We start from the raw sequence: 16,905 nt of genomic DNA, 5'->3' as shown, positions 1-16,905 counted from the left end.
TCTCGTCTATATAATATCATTATTTGTCAACACTTTTACCCACTGCAGCCTGTGAAAAATTGGCCTTTATTTCAAATAAGTTACGCACCACTGCTCTAATTAGTCTAATTCATTTAAAAAAGGGTAAAATTGATGAATAAACAGGTTTGAGAAATCCATGTAGAAATTGTCAATCATACCTCACCGTAGTTAGTAAACGTATCATGTATGGTACTTACTGGGAGAGTTATTCGTCATTCAGAAAAATAGTTGTATTTAGTTTCTAATCGCTTCCAATTAATTGCTGCACTGATAAGGAATATGTTAAGAGGAGAATAAAACAGAAGTTTGTGAAAAAAATATTGTATACAAATTATATTTACTTATGATTTATTACATAAATAGTAAAATAAAAAAATGTTTAAGGCTTTCATAATGTCACAAATTATTTATACTTATTATATAATTCAGATTTTCAATACATCATAAATTATTAGTAAATATAAATTCACGTGAACGACCAGCGACCCCCTAAGTATTCAAAGCAGAGATTATTAATATTAAATTAAGCCTGTTTTTGTTAAACTGTAGCTTTTAATAATCCTATAAAATAGAGAAATTAATAATTTACAGTTTAGTCTGAGAATCTAACAAAAAGCAGATGAGACAATCTTTTTATACATATAAAACTCCATTGATGGTGATCATCTTCATAGTGATTGATAAACTCACTGATAGTTTAATTTTTTCTGTTCTTGATAAAATACAGGCAAACAAAAACGATTATATTATATTAAATTTATTATAATGACTCTTTATCATTTATGTTGCCGATAGTTAATTTTTAATGTCAAAGCATGTGAAATGATACATTCAACAATTTATTCAGATTCGCAGTGAATACATTTTAATTTTATTACCTAACAAAATTCAAAATAACTTTATTCTTTTCTAAATTTAAATATTATGAGGACAATGAGTAGCTATGCTTTTACGCAAGGCAAAATTCACAATTAATAAAATATAGCAAAATTTCAAATTTGAATTGTAATGATTTCAGCTGCCATTACCGATAAATAATAATTGTCCTCTGAAAATGCAGGCTCATTGATGTTATTGATATATTTTATTTTAAGCTGATCGATTTTAGATAGGAACACTGAAAACTTTTCATAATAAAAATATTCAACAAGTGTAACTTTTGTTTACCATTAATTGACAAACTTGTAAGTTACGGGAATTAAAGATAATACAGCTTCAATAAATATCACTATAAAATAATATTAATAGATGAATTGCAAACGCGCACTGTTTTTGCACCATCATATTTCTAAGCAAGTTATATAAACTAGGTATTGAAAGTATAAATTATTTGAGTGATGTGCGTTTTAAAATGTCTTACGATGAACAGCTCTCTGTCCTTCCTCATCATATTCTTTCTTGGAGACCCACATCTTCTTGAATGCATCCAACGAAGCCAGAATAGAACCTCCTATCCATGTAGAATAAAGACGTTCTTGAGGAGCAGATATCTAAAAGTAAATACAAATTGATATGTCTCCTTATACGTTTATCAAAATTTTAGTTCACTTCAATTCTTAGATCTGAATAAAGTTTTGTATGCAATATATCAGCGGTGAGGGGTAGAGGTGTGCAAACTGGTGGATTTTGAAGACTAAGTATACTTACTACCAGTATAAAAAAATACTTGGTATCGAAACTTGTTCCAAAATACTTACTAGTATTTGGAATACTATATAAGAGTGTTTGGCGTGCGTATGCACACTTAAGTCTCATACTCGACTGGAACTAAAACCAACTCCATATTAGTATTTGAAATATCGGCTTCAATAGAATCGCTCAAAATACACTGAGGTCAGCTTTTCGAAATGTCCCATTTATTATAAAATTTTAAACACATTTTAAATTTATGAATTGTTTTTCTATTAGGTTATAATATTCTTGAATGTGCTACTACACAAAATTTATGACTGATTGTTCATACATACGATTATAACTGGCGAGCGACAGGCGATGATATCATCGCAAGTTTTTTTGAACGAGTTTATTGGGCCATACATACTGAGTATGGGTAGTTTCATCCGAGACTTGAGTACACAAACTGGTGAAAGTATTTCCAACTCACCTCTAGTGAGGGGTAGAGGAAGGCTGATAGGATCTGACATAGATAGTGCATGCTAAACTTTGTCAGTCACACTTATTTATTTTCATTGAACGAATAATACAAATTGCAGATACATACATACCTAGTACTGATTAGTTTTTAAAAATCCATTAAGCCCTGCCTAAACCAAACTATAATAGTTAATAAATATTCTTTTATCCGTAGCATATCTAAAATTATGCCATTAAATTATACATCATTTTAGATATCACATAGATGAATATTTTTTGACTATTATCTATTATTAGCTTGATTTACGGAGGGTTTATTTTAATTCTAAAAGTAACCAACACAATTAATTTGCAGTCTTAGTTCAATAAAATCAAATATGTATGACTGACTAAGTTTAGTGTGCACTATTTATGTCGGATCTTCACAGCCCACCTCCACTCTTCGCCATTGCAATATATTACTGGAGGTACATATTGTAAAAAAATCTTTAAAATTCACACCCCTACTGTTAAAATGAAGGAAGATGATTTGCCTAAAAGTGTCGTATAATAGCCATAAATAAGATGTCATGATTTTGAAAACCTCAGAAACGTAACAATTAGAAAAAAGGTCAGAATTTGAACACGTCGAGAAGTGTAGTTATTAGCAATAATTCGCGTGCATCATAGATGGATAGCTTAAGGCTACCTCAGCTGAGGCATGGTCTAAAAATATCGTAACTATGCAACGTGCGGATTGTGCTAATGACGCGTGCCGAACATAATTTGTCATAAAAATTCAACATGTGTCCATTTAGTGTTATGTTTATTGTTTTATTAATAATAATATATTCATTGACATGTTTTCTTTTTCGAGTACAGGCATAACGTTTTTTTAGTCATCTTTCCACGATATAATAATATATTCTTACGACACCATCACAAAAAAAAATCGACGTGCTCTCACCTCGAATACCGCTCGGCGATGGTGACGAATGCGAAATTTCGTCCCACTTATTGTTGAAAATTATATGCCGTTTCACTTATGAATGCTCTTAATGAATAAGAGAACTCACCCAGGCAGTGAGTGATGTGAGTTTAAATCCTTTTTCAAAATCTTTTTTGTGTGATTTTTTTAAATAGGTAGGTACCTATGTTTCTGAGATTTTTCATAATAATGTATCTTCAATGAACATTCTCAAAATTTCTATATATTCAGTATTGGATAAAAAAAAATTTAAAAGCTATATATATGCAAAAGTATGAAACCATTAAAATATATTATTAAATGTAAATATACTTACTCTTATTTTCATGTCTTTTGGTGCGAGCCTTTTAATTTCAGCGAGAAGTCGATCACCAAAGCCACGGAATAATGTCGATCCGCCGGACAAAACAATATTTTGATGTAATACTTTTCTTAAATCCATGTCCGATTTTTGAATTGCAAACATTAATACTTCGTGGATACCTGAAGAAAAAATTAAATCTTGACATTTAAAAACTGTAACAGGGTAGTTTGTCATATTGCAAATATTATCTGTCAATGATTCAAAAATCGATTGGCTCCAGATCAGTTTTTTAACACGTTAATTAAGTTTTTTAAATCAGTTGGTAATATAATATGTACCTATTAAAAACTGATACGACCACTAATTGAAAAATTTAATAGTCTTTTTTAAATAGTTTAAATAGTCATAAACGAATTTTGGAGTCTGAGAATCTTTTTAAGTGACTCCACAGCCTTGTTTTGCGTACCTCTATTGAAACAAGATGAAGGCTTTACAAAGTTAAGAACTTCATGAGTGTAGTATATATTATATTATAATTAAGTAGATGGCGAAAGAAGAAAAATTAAAAACATTTTGTTCAAAAAGCAAAAGATATTCGGAAAAACACAGAACTAGTAAGACTCCACAATGTACTCGGTGGTTTGAATCTCACCACTCGCAAAGTGGGGCTTCATATAAGCAAATCTGGAATGCCCACACCAGATTCGTTTCAGACACATGCTGGATTTGCGTGGAAGCCTAAAGCCAGGAAGTTTAATGAATACTTTTAATTTATATTTAATCCAACAACATACCTTCACACTCCTCTCCTAATAAATCAGGCCGGAAGAGAACTTCAGGAGCCCGGAATCTCGCCGGTCCAATCTAAAACGAAACATGATTACGTTATAAGACATTCTTTTAATTTGTTATGTTACAAACAATTAAGACTTAATTAATACAGCCAACGGAGAGAACCTGGTGGAATTTGAATATTCTAATTGACTTATATGTTGTACTATTGCATTTGAACTTTTTTTAGCAACCTGGGTTTCGCCTTTCGACATCTTCGGGTGAACCTTGATGGTGCATGGGAGATGCTGAAAAGCAAAACCTGGTCGCTAACAACTATTCAAATGCAATAGCACAACACTTCAATCAACTAGGATTAAGTTTTTCCGACATGCCCCGATTGCAAAATTAGCAAAAGAATATTTCATAGAATCCAGCATCTTGTGATGGGATGTTTTTGATCTGGAGTGGCCTTATGACAAAGTGAGTGACCGGCAGGCAATTAATTTTTGTTGTAATGAAACTTCCACAATTTAAAGGTTAAATTGATGCAAGAATTATGTAATTTTGGAAATCCAATATTTCAAGTTCACACACCATGGTCTTTCACCTGATCTAGGTTACAATTAAATCAGCCAACTCTATGATCTTTACGACATGCAATCACAATTCAAAGTTGTGAGTTTGTGATAACATGCGGCATGCCAAGGGATTGTTTTAAAACTAGAGCAGCATTTTAAACTTTTAAACCAGTTCGAAAGCTTTAGCTAGATTTAACACCATTAGCCGAATCCTTATTCAAAAATGCTAGATCTGGCTAGAATAATGCAACACCAGGTGCTAGAACGACCGGGATATTTTGAGGTTTCACAAGGTGCCAGACCTGGCATGCATGCCATAGGTTTGCCACCACTTTTATAGAATGTCAATAGACAAATTTATTTACTGTTTTTAATAGATTTGTTAAATAATTATTACAAAATAACAACTTCTATCATCATTTGTGGTTAAGACTCACTAATATTAGTAGGGAGTAAAATTAGTTTATCAACCTCTAATGTGTTGCCATCTGGTAAGGTGTATTGAAGACGTTCTGCATCCAGTGCTTCTTCCTTGAGTGGACTAGCTGCAAGATAACAGGCTTTTTCTTTAACTGCCCTCGTCACTTCCAACTCTGCCGATGTCCGTAGCTGCACACCTTCTTTTCGCAATAACAATCTAAATAAAACAAATTGATAAGTTACTTTTACTCGTATAATATGTAGTCATGATGATAAATGGATGCGGTGCATGCTTAAATCGTTCATACATCACCAATAAATAAATAACATTGTATTGAAAACCATGAAAATGAACAAATATTATTATATATATTATATCTTCATTAGCTCCACAATTCGATGTGGATCTCGGTTGCCACCCGAAAGGAGTTTCTTAACACAGTGGTTTTCAAATTTTCAGCTCCCTTCGTGTCTAAAGATTTTTGATGGCGCCCATTGAATTGAAATTGACACAGCTATTCAGTGACATACTTCGACAAAGTGGCACCCTTAAGTAGACGTAAAAATGATGCTATATTTTGCTATTTTTTACACGAAAATATTTTTTTAAATACTAATATACACACTGAGACTCGACAGAATCTATTCTCTAAAATTATATTGTTCAGACTTCTTTTATTAATTCCCTGCCCCCAAGCAACGCATGACGTGACTGCTGCTAATCTCATTTCTCTCAGATGTTGAATACATGTTAACTTACATGACAAATTATCTTCCCAAAAGTGTTTTTGAAACTAATTGCTAATGTGACATGGTGCTGTTCAAAAACAATTTTATGTCGTAAGCAGAAGCATTGGAGGTCACAAAATAGTGCAACAATGGGATCTATCATTGTGATTGTGCATCAGTACATTGTATGTACCTATTGAGATTGTCTGGAATATTATTAAAATATTCAAATTCATGAAGCACGTCTTCAGAAATGGCACTCTACCATTCATCCATCGCAGGCATTATAATAGGTATATAGCCCTCATAGTCCAGTGGAAAAGGGCACTGGCCTTTCATACGGAAACTTTGGGTTCGATTCTCAGTGAAGTCATAATATATTTATGTGATTTTCTCAAAATTTACTACAATACTGTCATTGGGCCTTCATTGATTGTTACAGCAAGTCTGAAACAGATTGCTAGCTCATGATTCCGCCTGATGTTTAATATACCTAGAACATTTTGTGTGCGCATTAAGCATACTCGTTAAATATTAATTATGTATGTTTCAAATAGGTAGGATACAATATGAAAAACAACCTATATGACTATAGTTATGGGGACTGAATAAGAAATATCTAAATTATAAAATAAATGCACCTCAACGCTAAAATCCAGCTCACCTTAGATATCTAGTGACATCTCTGCCGGCAATATCTACTCTCATAATGGAATGTGGCATGGCGAAACCTTCGTAGATCGGTACTGCATGAGTGACACCATCGCCTGAATCCAGTACCACACCGGTGGTGCGACCTGTTGCATATCTGTAAGTTAAACATTTCATACAATATAATGTAATGTACATAGTTGATTAAATTGTTATTATTATGTATATCCATTTATATAATTAACAGAAATAATCGGGAATAATTCCATAAGATAAAAACATTTAAAATTCAGTTGTCGAATCTGATATTACAAAATAACAATAAAATATGAGGTTTTCCTTACAGACTAAGTACGGCTTGCATGGAAACAAAAAGTGCAGGCACATTAAACGTCTCAAAAAATATTTCTGCAGACTTTTCCCGGTTGCGGCGAGGGTTAAGAGGCGCTTCCGTCAACAGCACCGGATGCTCTTCAGAAAACATTGACAGTTGATCCTAAAAAAATTTAATTAAATATTTAAGTTATGTTTCAGCACACATAGGTACTACATAAATGTGAGTTAAGTTAGGTTAGGTTTTACACCATATTATTTAGATATGTACTGATACTATCTAATAGTAATAATTTACGTTTATTAAAATTAGACCGCGTGGCCAGTTTTAGTTTAACTATTTGATCGCAATCATTACATCGAAACTATTTAGCTGAAATGCATGGTAATAAGTAATAACCATCAAAATTATATAATACTCTATCATTCAATAAAAGGGGCTGGGATCCATCTGTCTCATACATAATATTTTATATTATCGTTTGTAATGTTCTGCATAAGTCCAAGAAGTCTTAAATGATAACACTTTTTCCACTAAAATAAATTAGTCCCTGAACAGCCATATTCAACATAAACCCAGGCGTTTGTTTTGATTTTCCATTTTGCCCGATATCAGTACCTACTGCATATTTTATTACACAGGCTTTATTTTACTGTACAAGCAAAAAATCAGAATGATTAAAAACATTGATGAACTAACATCATAAAAATTGAAATAAAAATTTCCAAATTACCAATGTTAAAAGCAGAAACATAATACGAGGGTGGGTCAATAAGTCCTTAGAAAAGCCGACAGGTGGCGCGACTAGTACTGTAAGCGGTTTGTTTTCATGCAGCGGCACTACCGATTCAGTATGCTGCGAAGTTTCAATCAGATTGGTCGGGTTGTTGTTTTTTATTTTCGTACATTTAAAAAAAAAATTTGCTTGTTTACAAAAATGGAGAAAATTGAGTTTAGAGCTGTTATTAAACATTTTAATATAAAAGGGTTAACAGCAAAGGAAATAAAAAATGAGTTGGATTTAGTTCACGGCATATCTGCTCATTCACTTGCAACTATTTATAACTGGTTAAATGAATTTAAACGTGGTCGTACATCAACAAAGGATGAACCACGCTCAGAACGTCCTGTAGAGGTGACTACACCAGAAATGATCAATAAAATCCACGATATGGTGTTAAGTGACCGAAGATTAAAGTTGAGTGAGATAATTGAGGTTACAGGGATCTCAAAAGGTAGCGTCATTTCTATTTTACATGACAAATTGGGCATGAAAAAAATTTCTGCAAGATGGGTGCCGCGTTTGCTCACAGTCGACAATAAACGCAATAGGGTGGTGGCCTCTAAAGCCCTTTTGTCGCTCATGCAACGCAATCCGGATGAATTTTTTCGTCGCTTTGTGACTGTAGATGAAACATGGATACACCACTATACTCCCGAGACGAAAGAACAGTCAAAGCAGTGGATTGCGAAAGGCGAACCATGTCCAAAGAAGGCGAAAACCGTAAAATCAGCTGGTAAGGTTATGGCTACTGTATTTTGGGATGCACGTGGAATTATTTTCGTTGACTATTTGGAAAAAGGAAAAACAATAACAGGGGATTATTATGCATCTTTATTGGACCAGCTAAAAAACAAAATTGAAGAAAAACGGCCTCATTTAAACAGGAAAAAAATCCTCTTTCATCAGGACAATGCCCGTGTTCACACATGTTTACGAGCAATGGCTAAAATTGAAGAATTGAAGTTCGAATTGGTCGACCACCCACCGTATTCGCCAGATTTAGCCCCCAGTGACTTTTTCCTTTTCTCAAACTTAAAAAAATGGCTAAGTGGACAACGTTTTTTTTCAAATGAATCGATCGGACAAATGCTTATTTTGAGGACCTTCCGAAAACTTATTTTTCTGACGGTTTAAAAAAAATTGAGAAACGTCTAACCAAGTGTATTGAGCTCCAAGGAGATTATGTTGAGAAATAAAAAAAAAATACAAAAATAAAAACTCTTTTAATGCTTTTTTCTAAGGAATTATTGACCCACCCTCGTAGTATCACGTCACGTGAGCTAAAACCATCAGAATATTTAATAATAAAAACTGCCAACCTACAAAAACATTGTGTCATTTCTAGCTCCCTTCCAAACCATTGAGATCAAAGATACATGAGATCGACCATGTGACTCGAAAATATGTAAATTTTCATAAAATATAAATATCGTCGTCATACAAGAGAAAGTGACCAAGTGCAAAATAGTAAATTGTTCAGGAGAGCCATTTTAACATTTGTAATCAATCTAAAAAATCATTAGATTGCATTCACATTTCTGATTATTTTTGTGGGTGTAGATATGATATTTACTTTTAAAATGAAATTATAATATTTAAAAAAATCACTTTTGTTCTAGGTTTTAAAAATACGAAATGAAGTTGGTCACTTTTACCACCCATGAATTATTGGAAAAATTGCAGATAGTCACTTTTCATTCTTGGAATAAAGGTAAAACAAAAATGAAGTATAGGTATTTTTCTTTCAAATTGACTTTATTTTGAGTGCATTCTGAATAGAATGGCGAAAATCGAATACAATTTTTTATTTTTCCAGTTGCTTTACATGAAAAAGTACAAGTCACAAAAATATAAGTACATTAAAATAAATTAATGTAAAAAATTACTCTGCTTCAGATTGAGAATCCATGTTTGGTTCTGGTGCCCTGACTGGCATGTTATTTTCAGCAAGTGATCTGTACCATCCATGATAATCACGAGGAATTGCTCGAGTATCACACAGCTTTACTAAATCTCTCTTTTTTAACCTGGTTATACTGAGTTCTTCTTTGAATAAGTATTTTAATGGGGGAACGTAGTGGTGGCCGACCTCGCCCAAATACTGACAGGGTTTGAACGTCGTCGTTATAAACATATTTTGTGGAGAATGTGTCCTGGTCGGTCACACTCATACCGATTTTCATTATTTTCCCATTGACCATATCAGCCCTTTAGTTAGAGCATATGGACACCAGGCGCCTCCAAGAATTCCCGTCGCTCGCCAGTCTTCTTACATTGTTCCAGGTCAAAGCAGCATCCTGGAGCTCTGTCGTATACACTTTATAGATAGTATTTAGCGGCCTTACAGGGCGCCGGAATCCGGTTGGCTTGAAAAACGGGCAAGCCAGGTTGAAATTCTGGTCCAACGTTGCCTCTTCACTCTCAGCATGATGAGAGGCTACTTAATGCGATTTTTTATCTCCTCATTGCTCATAAAGTCATACTACTGGACACCCAGTATCTGTCGCAAACATCTGTTTTCTAAGTTAAGTATACGGTTGCTCTGAGCCTTCGTAAGGTGCCATGATTCGCTACTGTAAAGCAGCACCGTCAGAATGCAAGCGTCGAATTGGCTTCATCAAATTTGGTTCTTAATTCATTCACTGCATATGGTGTCACTATTTTTATTTTTATTTCATTGGGATTGAGCTGCACTGAAGATGTTTATGTTTATACAATGGATAAAAAAATAGATTCCAACTCACCTCTGTCTTGGTTTTGACACATTTCCACCATTAATTTACTTCTACAGCTCATTTTATGAACGAATTCTATCACTTTACAATGAGAGAAAATTGATACGTCAAACGTTTCGTAAGAAATATATGACTAACTTCACGGCGTTGAGAACAACTACTACAAGGAAAACTGTCCAACTGTCACTTGGTCATTTTTATTGTAAAAGATTACAAAGAGAAATGACCATGTGTCTAATAGTCAATTTTGCCTTAAGGCGTATGGGTTTATTCGCAAGAATCAAATTTGATGTAAGCGCCATGAAAAATAACAATGCTCGAAGCGTAAAAAAACAAAAATCACTTCTCTCGGCTTTCGCATAGTAGATACGAAATCAGAGGTTTTAAAAGTGTTGAATTAATAATATTTTTTTCCTAACAAATTTTATAAACATTTTTGTAGTCGGTAGAATAAATTATAAGAATAAAAATAGTAGACCTCTAAATAAGAACCTCATATTATTGATATGCTGAATTTGTGAAGTGACACCTTTTCTTGAACCTATCATATTTAGGTTCAAATTCAGTGCAAATATTTTTCAAAAAAAAATCTAATACTAAAAAACACGAAAGTGTAAACAAATATAATTTTATTCATTTTCATAAGCTAACATCACAAATTATAAGTTTAAAACATTCACAAGATGGCATGAAAGATTTCTGTTATTATTGCGTTTTTATTGAATTATAAAAAAATGACTCATAAAAGAAAGCAATTCAATGAATATTTGTCGAGGAACGTTTTTTTTTTAAATTTAGTACACAACAATTATGATTTAAGAAACAATTATTATAATAGCATGTATTTGACGGCAGTACGTTTTGGTCACCGCGGAGGATTTCGGAACATTAGTGTATAGAAAATTAATAATTGGTTCCTTAATTAGTGTATTGGTTTAACGGTATGCAATGTATTAGAATAACTATTATAAATTGTTTTTTTTTTATAATTTTATTTTCTTTTCTATTGATAGCTATTAATTGATAATTGATATTATTATATTGAAAGATATTAATTGTTAACTTGATAATTATTATATTGAGGGTTTCTTATATCCATCGACCGTATTAGTCTAGGATCAACGAGTTCAGGCAATGCACAATTCATATAAATCTTGTCACTTGTGATGTGAAGAGTAATATTGTTTTTATTATTCAATGAAATAGGTTCTTACCTCAATATATGTTTTACTTGAGTTAAATAATTACTAATAAATGCCTAAGGTGATTCCATTCAATTCAACTCGGCATTAAATATATTAAATTCTAAAAGTTTTGTACTATTTCATTTGAGTCGTTTTATGCGATCCTGGTTTCGCCTTTCGACATCGTCAGGATGCGCACTCCTCAAATATACACTGACAACGAAAGCAGCTAATTCTCACTTAACAATAAATTAATACAATAAAGTAAGGTAAAAACTTTATCACCTACCTATTAAGTCAAAGTGCACAATGAAAAATTTAACAAACAATTAATTATGAATAGTTGAATTGTGGCAGTATGAAAAAAAAAGATTTTACCACAAACCATCTGAAAAATACATACATCATAAAACATATACGTGATTTTGTGCCCCAAAACACTTATTTTATTATTATTTTGACGATTAGGAAAATTATGACACATGTTTCAGTGGCCATTACTATGACAGCATTCGAAAACGTATTTTACTTTAAATTTTCTACAAATTTACTATTTGTGACATAAACCACTTAAGATCGATAATAAATAGACCTTGAAAAATAATATTATTTTGTTTCTATTGATAATGCCAATAAACACACTCCTGGATACGTCCCTTTGAAAATAACAAAACATGGCGACCCAGGTACATAAAAACTGTATTAAGTACATGCAAAGTTTTTCAAATCGTTTAAAGCCCAACCAAGTAGGTATTTATCAAAATAATTAAAGTCCACCTATATTTTATCTAAACTGCTCAAGTCCAAAATATTTTTTTTTTATAAATGTTGCACCGAACGAATACCTTTAGGACTTCTTTGTAGCCATCGTGGTTATAAGATTCAATTATCTTACAATATCTCACATGCTGCAACCATTTGTATTACAAGATAATAAATAATATAATATAACTACATTTTTCTCAGTTTGACATTCACTGGTATTTTATGATGTTTGATTTGTCAACACAAATTATAACACCTGGTCTACGTCATGTGGTCTTGCCAATTTGATTGTTACTGCAATGCGAGTAAAGGTCATTTTTCTATGAGTTAAAATACTGTTCGTGACGGATAAAATTTTGGAAAAAAAAGACGTCCTCACCCGTTGAAATTTAGAAGCCTACTAAGGTTAGAAATGAGAAATTAGAAAAACTATATGGATTAATCGATCAAATGGTCTCTTTTTGTTAATTTTGCAAAATAATTATATATCTAAATTGTCTGAAAATAGGATAAATACATGAAAACGTACGACGTGTTTTGGTAATATAGCGTCACTAATTGTACCGAATTTATAGGGTTTTATTTATTTTTTCATTGTTAATTATTATTTATAGTATTACGGAAATGTTATATTATAATAAAAAAATATTTTTATTGTGCAGTATATATTATTTTGTGAGAAAAAATCATTCAAAATTGGCTGATGTATACTCAAACTAAAATGGCTTTAAATCTTTATTTTTCTGAAATTAAAAAAAGTACGTGAGTTAATCAATGAAATGTATTGTTTTACCCATTTCTTTCATACAATATATACCTGCAAAACTATTATTAAGTTCAAAAATTCACTGTGGCGTGACAGTCGTTTTGGCCAATTTCGAAAACAGGACCGACTATTTGTCATTTATTTTAAAAAAGCGAATCAGAAAATTTTAATGACACAAAAAGTGTTATTTGAATATTATTTATTAGATTTTAAATAAATAAAGTGTTTATTATGTGTCAATTCGTGTTAAACGTCCTTGCCATTTCCACGATTCTGAGAAGACAGGAAAAAACGGGTCCAATGGCCTTAATGCAGATAGTCATTTTGATAAATTCGAGATAGTATGTTTCTAGGTTGAAATTCAGTTGGTCATTTTTTCTAGACAACCGTTATGTTAGTAAGATGTCAAATAGTCAATAAAACCAATTTCGTAAAAAATGCACTTGGTCACTTTCTCTTGTATGACGACGATATGTACATTCCATCATATGTAAGGTTGGTGGTATTACATGTTACAGGTGAGGTGACTTCAGTGTGGTTCTGATACATTTAAATACTGAGTAAAATAACATTGCACACTTTTTGTCCAAGGCACGAGCTTTCCATGAAGTCATGTGACGTGATAATAATGTGCTTCTAGCTTAATGGTTCAGTTACAACAAATGGATACATCACTTTCGCCATGACCATGTGATCTACCAATTTCAGCAATTTTCATGAATTGTTTTCCCACAATTCTACTATATTTTTTCTTGCTTCTATCAAAGTCATAAGATTTTCAGTTAATACTTAGTAAATGTACGACCCTCATGATCAGGGAACTCAGAAATAATGGGAACTGAAATACATAACGGGTAAGGCGATAGCAGGTAACCGACTCGAGTAAGGAAGAATCCGGGTTAAACTTAGACAGATGTCAAGAATACGTTTAACGTCGAATACCGAAAACTGCTCTCGGTTTATGCATTTACGTTCATTTAATGTTGGTGTATTACACACACTATTGCACGTGCATAATGCGTGCTTCATTTTCGTAGGACACTCACACATTCAAAACCCTGCATCACGATGCGGCGTATTGAATATAGCCTATCGGTATTCTATTTATTATCTGTTCTGTGCTCATGATAATAATTTATATTGGACTTACTTTGCTATAAATATAGTTCCAAATCCTCTCCATGTCATTCCAATCGGTGACAATTCCATGCTCCATTGGATATCGTAACGTGAGAAGTCCTCGGTGCTCCTCAGCTCTTGGTCCAACAAAAACGTCTCCCTCCAAAGCACCCGCCATCACCCGAACATGCTTCGGCCGTCCAATGCTAAATATGAAATCAATCGTATTACTGGCGAGAATTCTGAAGGTAAAAGTAGAAATTATTGACGGGTACAAAAAGCTGTAATATAAAAAACTGTCAGGAGCCAAATATAATCTTAGATCTTAGAGATGAGAAGGAAATTCAATATGGGAAAAAACCATCAGGTGAAAGCAGAAAAGCTGTCATGGCAAAAAATAGTCTCAATTTAGATGGAAAAATATTTTCAGTGGATAAGCCGATGGAATGGAAATATTTTTTGTAAAGAAATGGTAAAAAATGGAGTAATGGTGTTCCTAATTATTAATATTCTTCTCCCAATACTTCCTCTACAAAAAAAAGGTTTCGCTCTACTGCCACTATAGGAAAGAATAGGTGTTTAGCCAAATTCACATTTATTTGACATGTACATAGTTTTTGACATTTCGTAAAGTAATCAGTGCCTTAATATAAGCCATAATAATAAGACAAATGAAACTTGAAAATAATGTGTTATATTATCCCATTTGTAAAATTGAATTGTACCAGTAGGTACATTAATGCTAACTTAATTTAAAAAAGGTATTGAAACTTCTAATTATTGGCACTGAAGATATTTTTTTGTTTCAATTACTTACTAATTTGGAAAACGGCATTTCGGTATTTGATCCCCTGCAAATCCAGCTTTGATAACTCCAGAACCCTGTTATAGAAATATAAAAAATTAGAAGTGTCCGATTATAAATGATAGACGAATTCCACAGTAACGTTGCAGATAAAGAAAATAAACTTTTTCGATGAAGTTTTTTTTTTAAATCATGTCTGATCCCAGTCTGAAACCAGGGTCTTCACATATGGAGGTTGTATTAACAGAATTTTTGTTTTTTTACGAGAAATGGATGTTAGCCACTTGCTCAACTTATTGGATCCATACTTTGGATCTAAACACACATTGAAAAACGACATGTAATTTTCCAGACCCGGGATTCGTACCTGAGACCCACGACACTATAGGCGTGACACGTAACTGCTCAGCCATCGCGCCGTTCGATGACCAAGTCATGTTTACCATCAATAATGCAGACATCTCATATAATTCGTTGTGTAACAGAATGAATTCAATATTGCACGGTGCTGTATCAGTTGAATTTTGAACCAAAGATAAGTACTTACCCATATATTTTTTTAAATGAGTTAAAAAGAGCTCTCTGGATGATTTTTTCCTAAACAACTCGAAGCGTATTTTTTGAGAGATTGCTAGATAAATTATTATCTAGCAACATTTGGAATTATGAAATCAGCCGACATTTTGAAGAGTTTAAAATATAATCAAAGTTCAATAGCATTATTTAACAGAAAGAATAAGTTAATTTTATATGCAGTGTTCAAATATAGAATACGGTAAGTCCTGATGCATTTATAAATCAATGGAAATACTTAGGACTTGAGAACTCAGAAAGAAAGAATAGGAACTGCATAAAGTAAATATTATTGTTGTTATATAGTAAATACACAGCAAGTACAAACTATTATGCCAAAAATGAATGATTACATGAACTCTGATAAAGACATCAAACCAGGTGTAAAAACTACACATATTGTAAATAATTGTATTCTATTTTACTGTTAATATTTCACAATTCCGTAATTAACGATATATTCAAATTTCTGTCATGTATAATGTGGTATATTTTAAAGGAGTGTCATACACATTTTTACACCTGCAATGACTAATTCTACGGAAAATATAATATAGTAAAAAAATATTACATTATCAATAACCACGGGCTGGTTAATCATAACGTCGTAGTGCTCCATCTTATAAATATTTCAATATGAACGAATGTCTAAATTTAATAATATAAAATATTAATTATTACTACAGCCGACGAGTGACATATCAACGGAGAAGGTGGATTTCGTCTTCTTTTTCTAATTTTATAGAACTGACACATGCAATCAAAAAAGTGTTCCCACTACAAAATAAATTCTCATTTAAAAACCCTTATGCCGGCGCTCCATTGGCACGCAAGTCAGACGATTTACAGTCTTCGGACTTTTTTTTCGCGTGGAGCACCCCAGGTCTGCGGACTTTTTAATCCGCAGACCAGGCTCGTTGGATTTCAAACATGTTTGATATTTTACTCGCCGAGCCGCTGAAATTCGTACGTTCACCACGCTTTACCGTCACATTATTTATATCTATGCCGACGGACGACAGCGCCATCAACTGTCATTCAAAGTGTTCGGACATCTCACATCGATAACAACAATGGTAGATCTACGAGTGCATTCGAAAAGTTTCTTGGAAGATTTTATTAGTTGTTTTAAAGACAACCCATCGTTGTGGAAGACGACCAGCCCACTATACAAGAATCGTGATGCCAAGTCCTTGGCGTATGCGGAACTTTTGGAGATTTTAATCAAGGTGGAGCCGCAGGCAAGGGTCGACGATGTTAAAAAGAAAATACAGACATTGAGGTCGGGTTACAGAAAGGAGA

The 16,905-nt window shown here is 32.8% G+C and overlaps 1 protein-coding gene across 1 annotated transcript; it reads right to left on the bottom strand.

Annotated features, from left to right (window-relative positions):
• Window positions 1-728: 728 nt before the first annotated feature.
• On the bottom strand, window positions 729-16,331 carry Arp1 (Actin-related protein 1). The gene is made up of 9 exons (XM_085955999.1): window positions 16,175-16,331; window positions 15,043-15,107; window positions 14,257-14,431; window positions 6,883-7,034; window positions 6,552-6,695; window positions 5,210-5,375; window positions 4,181-4,250; window positions 3,399-3,565; window positions 729-1,511 (listed from the first exon to the last, which is right to left on the bottom strand). The coding sequence occupies exons 1-9, from the start codon at window positions 16,220-16,222 to the stop codon at window positions 1,368-1,370; spliced, it is 1,131 nt and encodes a 376-aa protein (XP_085812125.1). The 5' UTR covers window positions 16,223-16,331; the 3' UTR covers window positions 729-1,367.
• Between the last annotated feature and the right edge of the window lie 574 nt (window positions 16,332-16,905).

The sequence above is a fragment of the Rhyacophila brunnea genome, unplaced genomic scaffold (assembly GCF_057557595.1).
Source record: "Rhyacophila brunnea isolate RB1 unplaced genomic scaffold, BYU_Rbru_1.0 scaffold_5, whole genome shotgun sequence".
Lineage (NCBI taxonomy): Eukaryota > Metazoa > Arthropoda > Insecta > Trichoptera > Rhyacophilidae > Rhyacophila > Rhyacophila brunnea.
This window is presented reverse-complemented; position numbering and strand designations above follow the sequence as displayed.

Bases quoted from the DNA above. Each gene is read 5' to 3' on its own strand.
- Arp1 (XM_085955999.1), bottom strand. From the start codon at position 16,222: ATGGAGCACTACGACGTTATGATTAACCAGCCCGTGGTTATTGATAAT. The intron at 3,566-4,180 runs GTATGTTGTTGG...TTTTTTCTTCAG, and splicing joins ATTAGGAGAGGAGTGTGAAG to GTATCCACGAAGTATTAATG. The intron at 1,512-3,398 runs GTAAGTATATTT...ATTTACTTTTAG, and splicing joins CAAAAGACATGAAAATAAGA to ATATCTGCTCCTCAAGAACG.